The 12,418-nt window shown below is 39.6% G+C and overlaps 1 protein-coding gene across 1 annotated transcript in view; it reads left to right on the top strand.

Annotated features, from left to right (window-relative positions):
• Positions 1–12,418, top strand: part of sdk1a (sidekick cell adhesion molecule 1a) — a 295,667-nt gene that overhangs the window by 268,503 nt on the left and 14,746 nt on the right. Inside the window, exons 31-36 of the mRNA XM_057345051.1 lie at positions 99–300; positions 1,457–1,560; positions 3,248–3,318; positions 3,976–4,108; positions 9,114–9,170; positions 9,577–9,678. Coding sequence (XP_057201034.1) covers positions 99–300; positions 1,457–1,560; positions 3,248–3,318; positions 3,976–4,108; positions 9,114–9,170; positions 9,577–9,678 — 669 coding nt within the window. The remainder of the gene's footprint in view (positions 1–98; positions 301–1,456; positions 1,561–3,247; positions 3,319–3,975; positions 4,109–9,113; positions 9,171–9,576; positions 9,679–12,418) is intronic.

The raw sequence follows: 12,418 nt of genomic DNA, 5'->3' as shown, positions 1-12,418 counted from the left end.
AGAACAACCCTGCGCTGTGATTAAGAACAGTCAGCAGACTTGCTCGACCCTTGCACTGACCCATCACACCTCTCTCTCTCTCTCTCTCTCTCCATCAGAGCGACCTCAGCCTCCACAGCGCCTGCGAGTATCCCAGGAACAGGTGCAGTCCCGCAAACTACGCCTCAGTTGGGTTCCCGGAGGAGACGGCTCGTCTCCCGTGCGTTACTTCACCCTGCAAACGCAGGAGCTGCCTGACGGAGACTGGACAACTCATTCTTCCGCTATAAGCCACAATTATACGTCCTGGGAGGTGGACAGGTGAGCATGTGTTCACAAACAGCATCACTGGTGTTCTTATGCTGGGACCGCCCCCGAATGACCATCACCGAGTTGATTTCACTCGCCGGGTGTCGGCCTCCCCTGCCGGGCTCATAAGGGCTGGATGGGAGGGAGTGTTATTAAACACGTAGGAGTCTTTTTCCTCCGCCGCAATTTATGATACTCAATCCAATTTGAGCGAGCGAGAAACAATCGGTTCCACCGGGCTACCGGAGCGCCGCCTTTTTGCATATGAGTTATGTCTGATCCGCAACCGTGATTATATGGGCGGCGGAATGGTATTTTATATGCATTGGGACGGCTATCTCATCTTGATTATGATGAGTCTCTGTTCTCAGTTGAAAACTCTCTCAGCCGTCAGCTTTTGAGTGCTTTTTTAAACGGCAAGATTGTTGCTAAATGGATTATTCAAGGACCGATTTGTGTCCTTACCAGCTGGAGGCTTTTAGGAGAGGGGCACCCTGGGAAAAACATTCCCTTTAACTAGGCAATAGCAAATAGTAAAAGCCTCTTCTTTGGCAGTCATATCAATTGACAGAAATCGGTTATGAGACTTAAATGACACATTTGGTTAGTTAATGAGCTCAATTGGCTTGCGCAGTCTGTTTTGGGTGAATGGGAAATTAGAAATTAAAAGCAGACATTTTTCCTTTTATTCCCTTTACTGTCAATGCCGCATTCTGATATTTTTTTTTTAGTTTTCCATGATGCTTGCAACTGCAAGGTCAAAGTTTTGATTTCGACATATGTATATCCCCAATGCACTGTAACCTTGGATAACAGCATCTGCCAAAATGCATAAATATAAACATAAGCAGTGATATTCTACCGGCATCCCAGTTGTTCTTTTCAATATCACGTTTCTGTTTTTATGAAGTGCCATATGCTCCTCTAATGTCTTTATGCGATCTCCCTGACGCGAAGAGTTTTGTATCTTATTTCCTTCCTCACCTCTCTGCCTCGAGTGCTTTAAGATAAAATTCGTAATTGCCAGCTCGTGCCCTTGGGCTTCAATGGATTGTGTCCCTGACATTTATAGATACTAGCTCATACATGCACTGCTGAGCCACATCATTTGTGATGGGAAAGGTCTTTGTCCGATATGAGAGAGCTCACGATCTGTGCAATCCCATAGGTTGAAACCCTTCACTTCATACAAGCTGAGAATGATGGCAACTAATGATGTTGGAGACAGCAAGTACAGCCAAGAGACGGATGCAATTACGACTTTACAAGATGGTGAGTAAAGATGAGCCTGTTGCATCCATTGGCTTTGGTTGATGCGCTATTGATTTGAAGGCCATAGAAGAGCTATGCTCTTATCGTCACCTTTCATATGAAGGTAAACTCGGTGAACTGACTCAGCACTGCAGAAAACAGTTCTTTAATTTATTGTTTTTCATTTAAAACTTTTGTCTTCCCTTACAAATCATTTGTTTTCCCCAAGGATATTTTATGTTCCCTCACAAAACTTTTGTGTTCCCCGAGAATATTTTGCGTTCCCTAACAAAACTTTTGTTCCCACGAGAATATTTTGTGTTCCCTCGAGAATATGTTGCATTCCCTCACAAAACTTTTGTGTTCCCTGAGAATATTTTGCATTCCCTAACAAAACTTTGTGTTCCCATGAGAATATTTTGTGTTCCCTCACAAAAACTTTTGTGTTCCCCGAGAATATTTTGCGTTCCCTAACAAAACTTTTGTTCCCACGAGAATATTTTGTGTTTCCTCACAAAAACTTTTGTGTTCCCGAGAATATTTTGCGTTCCCTAACAAAACTTTTGTTCCCACATGAATATTTTGTATTCCCTCGAGAATATATTACATTCCCTCACAAAACTTTTGTGTTCCCCGAGAATATTTTGTGTTCCCTAACAAAACTTTTGTTCCCACAAGAATATTTTGTGTTCCCCGAGAATATTTTGTGTTCCCTAACAAAACTTTTGTTCCCACAAGAATATTTTGTGTTCCCCGAGAATATTTTGTGTTCCCTAACAAAACTTTTGTTCCCACAAGAATATTTTGTGTTCCCCGAGAATATTTTGTGTTCCCTAACAAAACTTTTGTTCCCACAAGAATATTTTGTGTTCCCTCGAGAATATTTTGTGTTCCCTCACAAAAACGTTTGTGTTCCCCGAGAATATTTTGCATTCCCTAACAAAACTTTTGTTCCCACAAGAATATTTTGTGTTCCCTCGAGAATATGTTGCATTCCCTCACAAAACTTTTGTGTTCCCCGAGAATATTTTGCGTTCCCTAACACAACTTTGTGTTCCCATGAGAATATTTTGCGTTCCCTCACAAAACTTTTGTGTTCCTCGAGAATATTTTGCGTTCTCACGATTGCGAGACATCACAGTGTTTCACGGGTGAATGCAAAAGTTTTGCGAGGGAACGCGGAACGTTTGAAACATTATTTTCTCGCTTCTCATAAATTTACCACCACCATGTCTCTTACGGGGCTCAGTAATGATGGGCTCTTATTAACTGTTTTTTCATTATTCAGTCCAAGTCCTACATTTCTGAAATACTTGTAATACTTTTATGAAATAAAAGTAAGTTTTGTACTGAAAACTGTTTGCACAATTTCAGTTTAAGCAGACACCTTTAGATCAAGTTTGTAAGGTCAAGAGAAACATTCCACTCAAGTGCCCTACTCTTTAAAACATTAAAAAGGTTTTATTGAGATGCAAAATTGTACGAATTCTCAGAATACACAAACCCGACATCAGCTTGACTTTGGGGCGACGGTATTCTGCATGTTTGTCTCACCCATAAAAGATATTGATGTCAGTTTGATAATCCTGGTTGAACCAAACAACACACTGCACCTTTAAGAAACAGTTTTTGCAGTGTAAAGAGAATTTCCATCGCATTTTACGTGAACGTATTCACGTGTTAAATGTTGTTTTCTGTGTGACTGCAGTTCCTGACGAGGCACCGGTGATTCAAGCTGTGAAACCCTCCACGACGACATCCGTGCTGGTGCAGTGGCAGGTACGGTAATGCAGCTCTACTCCGACCAAACTGAACTTCTGACCCCCATTACATCTATCTGATGGGCAGATAACAAAGCGGCTCCAGCCTGAGAAGAATGCCTGCATGTTGCAAGCGATCACCAATTAAATTACAGCCCTGTTCTGTTTAATGATTTGATGTTTGTCAGTAGGCAGTCTCGTTGTCTGAGCAGCCTGCCACGCGTTGCTTGGTATTCCTGATGCAGGTGTGCATAAATTAATGACACGCAGTATTGATACCCGCACAGCTCGCAGAGGGCCCCGGGATAATTAATACCCTTGCACACAGCGATCCCGCAATCTGACGGGATATTAATTAGTAGCTGAAACCTTTATTCACTGACCTATGAGTCCCGGATCTTCTCGGCACTGTTCTGTATCAGCGCAACCGTAGGAAGAGTTGATTACTCCCGGCTTTGTTAATTACCTGCCGACTGAATGGCTCTGAAATTAAATCCTCATCTTTTATTTATCTTATCCGTTTCACAGCTAGCGTCGCGCACAGACACGCGATGGCAGATCAGTCACTGGCGGCTGTCAGTTATGGCTGGGGCCGTCTTTTATCAGAGTTTTTATAATAAGGACTGTGAAACCAGCCAGTGGAATGTGACCTTTAATTTAATCTGTCTCTTCGCAGCCGCCCAAAGAAGAGAGTGTGAATGGAGTTCTGGTGGGCTATCGGATCTACTACCGCGAACTCCAGTACGACACCGCTCCGCAGGAGTCAAAGAGGGCCGTCAACAGCTCCTTGCTTCGCACCGAACTGACAGGTAGCTCTTGAACCCAAGAGCATGATTTATAGCTCGAGCGCTGCTTTGAACACATTCTAAACCCATCCCGCGATTGGAAAAAATATCTTTCTCAAGGAATTCCTTAAGCTTGTAAGCTCGGAATTTCTGACATGTGCCGCAGGAGAGACGGACGGATACTGTAATTCGCCGCTTCTCCGGTTGGACTCAAATTACTGAAATGAATTACGAAATCCGTCGTGCAGTTAGGTTTGAACGCTAACGCCGCCTCTGCTCATCCTTCCCGAGAATACATTCTGGACGGATGACTGAGCGGAGGCGAACTCATTACGTGCTCGGTCTGTGTGAGGTGTGGCATCATGGGTTTGAGCTCAAGCGTTCGGCAGCAAGCGCACCGCTGGGCTTTTTTTCCGCTGCTAAATCTCCTTTGACAAATTGGACTCAGCAGTGTTGACAGCATTTAAATGCACAAGCCCAGAGCAGCCGAGCACACAGGCATATTTAATTTCTTTCACGATGTTCAGCACCGGTCAGGGCAGGAGTGCAATATCTCTCTCTCTCTCTCTCTCTCTCGCCTCAAGCCTCATCTTACATGTTCAAATCTGAGGTCTTCTAAGTGCCGAATGTGCCTCCCTAAATCATCCTAAATGCCAAGTGGAAATTACCCAAGCTATGTTCTATTTGTTCAGGCTTAACAGCTTACATTGAAAAGTTAGCAGGTACTCCAGAAGCTAACAAGGGTTTATTGTCACTTTCTAGGGCTGATGTGCTGAAGTCATGTCAATTTATGTTGCCTTATAGTTTATCAACAGGAATCTTGAGGAAGAAAATAGGTTGTTTGCTAAAGGTTTTTTATTTCTTCACCGAAAATGGAAGACAAAATATGCATCACGACAACAGTACGTTTTGTGCCGGTCAAAATGCGTCAATTCCTTAACAACACACTACATGCGATAAATAATCCTTAACACTTATTTCAAGAGCTCAGGTTTAACAAGGATTGCGTTCACATGTATTTCATTCCGGTCATTTTTTATATTGTTGATACATTTGAAACATGTCCTGTTTAACAAATATTTTACTTGATCAAATAAATCAGTAAGTGCCAAGAAGCCATGTTTCACATTGATTTTATAACATTGATTAACAAAAGCTTATTATACACAACGTGAAGCTTAGCTTTTAAAAAAATCACTGTAAATCAAGGCTTATTGCTTTTATAAAACATCTATTCCAAATATGTCGAAAGGTTTCATAAAATAAAAGACAGCAAATAAAATGTAATGACATTAATGAAAAATATTATTGATCTGTTAAACCATAGATATAAATAACTAGATGCCGCATTAGCAGCTGTTTCTACAGTGGCCCTGAACCGCAAGGTGAAAAAAATTCATTGTGGGGAGAAAAATAAAAACAGTGTCCTAGATCCTTCCTGAGTCCGAAGACTCTCTCTCTCTCTCTCTCTCTCTCTCTCTCTCTCTCTCTCTCAGAATTTTTTCTGGCTAGCTAACATCAGCATGCGGTACCAACTTCGGCCACCAGGTATCTATCAGTATGCATGAAATCTTACAGAAAAGACACATGAATTTCACATGTTTTTCGTATGTGATCACATGTATACAACATGTGTTTAACATGTGCAAAAAACACATGTGATCACATGTGAAATGTGTGTTTTTGGAACATTTTGGTGTGAATTCCATGTGAATTCCCACGTGAAACCTATGGGATAACATGTAAAAACCCATGGGATGACATGTGTGACATGTGGTGACGTGAAGAACATGTGATCACATGTGGAGACATGTCTCATATGTTATCCCATGGGTTTTTACATGTTATCCCATTGGTTTCACGTGGGAATTTACATGGAATTCACACCAAAATGTTCCAAAAATACACATTTCACATGTGATCACACGTGTTTTTTGCACATGTGAATTTCGTGTGTCTTTTCTGTAAGGGATATGCTTGACCGCTTTAACTCTGAATAAAACAATTATGCGAATCAAGACGTAATAAGGTTATATGAAGTTCTAGAGGACTTAATCCTATATTTACTTGCAGCAATACCAGACATTTCAGACCGGGCAGAGTGTAGTATTTAGCAGGTTTAAAAGCAAAATTATTTGATTAATGTAGCCTATACTGTGTGACGGTGGTGGCTTTTATAGGGTTCTGCATCTGAACTCTTCATTTGATTACTACGACATTTATTGACATGTTTGACAGCTGGGGCCTGTTTCAATAAGGAGGTTCAAGTTAAAATGTGAACTCTTGAGTTGTTTAACACAGAGATGTGAAACTTGTTTCAGAACAGCTGATTTGAGTAAGTTCTATCAACTCTGGGTAGACTTACCTTGAGTTAAGCGCTTGCACCACAACTACGACAAGCCATGATCAATGGAGCTCCGATATTACGATTCACCATGACAACGGCAACCAAAAAAAGCAACATGGCGGCAGAAAGCGCTTGAGAGCGAGGCATTTACTAGTGTGCTTTAATCTGTAAATGTCTTAAGTTTCAATTATTAAAAATATAAATGTACTAATATACAAACAAATTAATCAGTAAATGAAGGAATAAATTATTGAAACAACAGAAATAAACAGAAATAATAATCACTACTCATTGCTCTAGTGATGACGTCATGGTGTATAGGACAATTTTTAGGGTGACAGACTCTCGTGTCAGTTTCAGACTGATCATCGGTTCAAACCCTGGCTTTGGTTAGGAACGGCTGCACATCAAAATTCATTGTTATTATCTTTATCACTTCATTTCTGCATTTGTCTGTATTTATTAATTTCTTTATTCATGCACTTTATTTACACACTTTATTAAGTCATTTCTTATCTTTTATAGAAAACTACCATTTGTGAGAACATGTAGGGGAAAGAATCTGCTCTGATGTAATACACGGCCACGATGGCCGATGTTATTGATGTAAGGAGGGATGAGATACTGTATATTTTTATATATCTAATTCGCTGTAAAGAAAAAATTTACTGTTTTAATAAAAATGCACAGGGAAATGACAAAATTCCACTCGGGTCCTAAATTGCTCTCCTGAAATCAAAGAACATCCATATGAATTAATGAAGCCTCTTCACATACAGGATCCTCTATAAAAGCACATATGACATTTTCGTCACTGAGATGGTCTCTGTGTGATCAAAATGTGTGCCATGAATGACAGTATTAATGAATGAATGAATGAATGAATGAATGAGGAACACTACTTGCGCTTTAAAAAGGGGGAGGGGATCGAAAGAAGTTCTCCTCATTTCAGGGTTAATATACTCAGAGTTTTCACTAAACCTCCTTTCTGAAACGGGCCCCTGGAGTTGGTTTTAGTTGTATATTAATCTAAACAAGCACGACGTTGCATTTGCCCATCCCCAGCTAACATAGTGGGCCAGTGGCAGACCACCGGTGACAAAGTGATGCGGGTCTCGGCTGATGTGTGAACACCGCTTGCTCAAGGGCACCTTAGTCGTTTCCCGCCAACCCTGAGAATCGAACCGGCTACATTCTGGTCACGAGTCCGACTTTTGTAATCATTAGGCCACGACTGCCTAGCCATTTTTTTTTTCTCACTTGTGTTGATCTCGGAGGGAAAAAAAGTTTGGAAGAGCAAAAAAAAAGTTTGGAAGAGCAAAAAAGTCTTCGGATTTAGGCTCAGTAAGGATCGAGTATACAGTTTTTATTTTTCTCCCCACAATGATTTTTTTCACCTTGCGGTTCAGGGCCACCATATTTTTCTATCGGCCTCTATTCATAGGTCGTCCGCCATATTGGAAAGGTGCGAGCCGGTCTGTGTTGCCAAGTCTGCGTTTTTTCTGTGGAATTGGGGTATATTTTAACTGTTGGAAGTGGAGTGATTTTGTTATTTAGCTGTCAATCTTAAGATGATTTTATTTATGAATGTTCTGTTATTTGGACTAGGGTTATTAAGCTCATGATGTCTGATTTTTTGCTCAGATCTGGCAACCCTTCCAAGCCGGTCTGTGAACACTCAAAAGCAAGATGGCTGTGCGTTTGCAACTATAGTTATACGTTTGTATGATTATGAAAACGTATTTACTGTTTCTTTCATTTAAATCCCTGTGATTTTCACAGCCAGTGTTGTGGCATTTTGGCAAACTGTAAGTGACGTCAGTGGACCGTTCCAAGATGGCGGACACGTCTTCGTATCTGGAGTGCTTGAATGAGGCATCTAGTTATATATATCTGTGCGCCAAACAATCCTCAGAAACAACAAAGTGGTTGCCAAGCAAGCAACAAAGACGCAGCAACATAGAGTGGCACAGTGATACTCATGCAGTGTGGTCAGCTGTGTTTTGGGGAATTAGAACAGCACAACCAATCATAATCAAGGACCAGAACTAGTTGTTTTATAAATCCTATTATGTGCTTTTTTAGTCAAAATAAAATAGACTAAATTTTATGAATACAGTAAATGGACAAACTAACTTACTTAATTACTTAAATTTAAATAATAAATGTATTTGTCAACTGGCGAAAACTACAATAAAATAACATTACAAGTTTTAAATACCTACCACTGTTTTTCATAGTCTGTTGTCAGGCTACAAAGCATTAAATTAAATTATTTTAAAATAAAGTCAATTCTTCATAAAGAAACCATCATGTTATGTTTGAGTTCAGTGGTTTTCTTTTGCAATTGAAATAGGTTTCCCCAATTGACGCAGTAGTAGTATATGTTTAAAAACAGTTATTATGTCCCTAATGCACCTCAGCTTGTTATATAGCATTCTGTATTGACTTTTAAATCATTAATCACTGACTCGCTTTGGTTTCTTCCGGGGTTTGATTCGGGCTCGAGCCAAAGCCGAGATGAGCATTGTGGAATTTCATCAATCTCTCGGAGAAGTGTGCGATGAGCAACTTTGAAAACCAAAGTCTTACTGCCATGATGAAATATCCCTTTGATTTGTGCATTTCCATCTCTGCTGACTCTCTAGTAATGGTTCCGTTTTCTCCTTTTCCCCTTCACAGCCAAAAGCACTGTGAAGACTGTCAGCAATCCTTCATTAACCGTATTCGAGCTAACACGTGAGTATTATTGAGCTGTCTCTCATTTACGTTTGAAGTCCAAAATATTAAAACCCCCCAAATACCTCCATGTCTGGAGAACAAGATTCCTCTAATCCAGCTCCTCTCACCAGGAACATTCTGGCCCTGAGATGAATCTTTTTGCACATTATATGAGACCAAAGACATTTGCTCCCATGTTCACCCAAAGATCATGTCAATAATACTTTTCAAAGAGCTCGGAAACAGTGTTGCTATAAATGTCCACCATCATACCCAAACTACAGAACAGCAGGTGGTGATCTGAGAGATGTTTTGGTTTCCACCCAAATGAATTCTCTTTCTTGTGTTCTGCTGTCTCAAAGCCAACATACATCTTTCAAGTGCCCTTACAGACCTTCTTTTTGTAATTTCGGATTCTCATTAGAGCTGCAGAAATACAGGCGCTATGAAATCGTGATCACTGCCTACAACGTCATCGGTGAAAGTCCTCCGAGTGCTCCGGTAGAGGTGTTTGTCGGGGAAGCAGGTAAGCATTTTTGTCTTTGGTGTAAAATTATGACAAACTGATATCATGCAGATTATGTCCAAATTGAACCGTACGTTTTCATTTATATTACTGTTACGCCCTGATGTTAAAAGGCGTATAGTGCATCTCGTTTTTCAAAATTGCACATCTCAGTTGTTGTTTAGCTGGATGGGTTTTCAAATATTGAGCCGACTTCTGTCAAATCCAGAGCAGCTTGCTTTCCCACCAGAGGACTGTCTTAATGAAAGAGCAGATCCCTCCTCCTTCATCCTCACAGATGTTGACCACTGTCGATGGATGTTCCTTTTGTGATCCTTAAGGCTTGTGCTGTAATACTTTCCAAGAACACAGCAGCACGCTTTATCTAGTATCCTTCAGGGAGTAAGGCTCGACATGAGCTGACAGATATGAATCGTGTTCCCTTAGTGGATTGGCATGAAGAGGGAACGCAGGGACAGTGGGCAGAGACGCCTAATGTGAGCGAAACAGAGACCCGCTAAACGCTACATGACCACGAAGGGCTTCAATGAGCAACTAGTAAAATTTCACATAACTCTTGAGTATTACAGGTTTATTGTACAAAGGTAGGACGCCTTTTCTGTTTCTGTGCACATAAAGGTCAATTTATTCTAAGGTCCATTTAGGTCCAAATTGTAACTAATGTTAATTAAACACTTTTGTTTTTATCATTTAAAGTTTTAACAGGACCACTTTTCAATGCATTAAAGTCCCCGTAAACCAGAAGTTGCGATTATTTTTTCTTCCGTATTTTGACGCATGTCTGAGTGAAACGGAATTTCTAATGAGAAAAGTAGTGGGCGTGGCATATGTTTTTCACTGCGAACTGATTGGTTGTATAAAAATAGCCGTCGCATATTGAAATGGAATTGGCAGCAGACTGACAGTTAAAGGGGAGGAGTTAACAGATGCTCCGCCCAAGCCGTCTAACGTCAGTTGAGATGGATAGCGACTAGAGGGCGGAAGTGCATTTTCAGATTTTAACTGAATATTATGAGGACACGTGAATTTGAAAAAGAATGACTCGCACTGATAAGCTATTTTCAATAAACGCTGCAATATTTCATGAAAAAAATAGGAATTTTAATTTTGCAAAATACAAGTTTGTACTATTTCTGTCACGACTTTCGTGGTGGAAGAACCCAAGCGCAGGCAACGGCAGTGAAGGGGTTAACAGATATATTTATTTTTACAAAAAAACAAACAAAAACACCCACAATGGGGAAAACGGAACTCAGAAATATATAAAACAAAAGACTTCCCACGAGGGGGCAAAATGAAAACAAGACAAATAACTAAACTCAAGGAACGCGACACAACGTCTTAAACTAAAACAAGGCAGGATAAAACTAAAGCAAAAACACAAGACTCACAGTTCTCAAACAACACAGGACCACGGGCGACGGCATGAACACATACACAATACAATCCACGAGCACAAGACAAAGAAACAAGAGGGTATTTAAAGGGAAGACAAACGAGGGATAACGACACGGGGCAGGTGTGGGTAATCAAACACTTAGGGAAGGATAACGAGGAAACGAGATGGCGGGAACAGAGAGGAGACACTGGAAAAACACATGAGAGGTAAAAACATAAACATCTCATGGCCTTCCCACATAAAACCCAAGGACTCTGCCCCGATCCCACCACACGACTAGAATTTCATAAACAAGACGGTGGGACCGTGACAATTTCACTTTAAAGTCCCAGTGAAATGTACAAACTTGTGTTTTGCAAAAATTATGTTTGTGTTTATATAATATACTGTACAGTATGTGTGGTTATATAAATACACACACCGTGTATATATTAAGGCTGTCTCGCGATTAATCACATCCAGAATAAACATTTGTGTTTACATAATATATGTCTGTGTACTGTGCATATTAATTTTGTATCATAAACACATACGCATAAATGTAAATATTTAAGAAAAATATAATAATAATACTTCTTTATATATCATTTTAATTATCGGTAAATATAAATAAATACATATAAATATTTCCTAAATACACATGTATGTGTATATTTTTTATATTATGTAAACACAAACATTTATTCTGGATGCAATAAATCGTGATTAATCGTTTGAAAGCGCTATATTAAAGAAATATGTATAATATATATTTATATTTATACATGATATACATTATATTGAAATATATATATATATATATTTATTTAAATATTTGTTACATATACACGTATGTTTGTGCATTTATGAATATACACAGCACACATACATACAGTATATTATATAAACACAAACAAATACAGTATTTTGTGATCGAATAATTGCAATTAATCGATTTGACAGCCCTGGTATTTTTATATTCTACATATAAAATGAGGAAAAAATCATGTAAATGTTTTAAATAACATGTAAAGACAAAAGAAAGTGAACTGAGACTCAACCAAAGTGATCCTTGAAACATGACCTCACTTTTAGGGCCAGAGATACACACACACACACATCATGTTGTTTTTCACTCAGTCCACTTGAAAGGGTCTGGGTTTTGTTCTTTTTAAGAGGAATCAAGTGTATAAATACACTAAGTGCACCACATGGATCTGAAGTGCCTGCAGATATGAAAGATTGAATAAGACTGAATAAGCAGAGAGCTCAAATCCCAGTTTTTTATAGAGAAGTCTGGCTTTGCTTTCCATTCTCGTCCCGTCTATAATCAGACATCCGACAAAGCAGCTTGTCCTGCTG

This window comes from Triplophysa rosa, linkage group LG11, assembly GCF_024868665.1.
Source record: "Triplophysa rosa linkage group LG11, Trosa_1v2, whole genome shotgun sequence".
Taxonomy (NCBI): domain Eukaryota; kingdom Metazoa; phylum Chordata; class Actinopteri; order Cypriniformes; family Nemacheilidae; genus Triplophysa; species Triplophysa rosa.
Note: the sequence above shows the minus strand (reverse complement) of the source record. Positions and strands in the feature narration are given on the sequence as shown.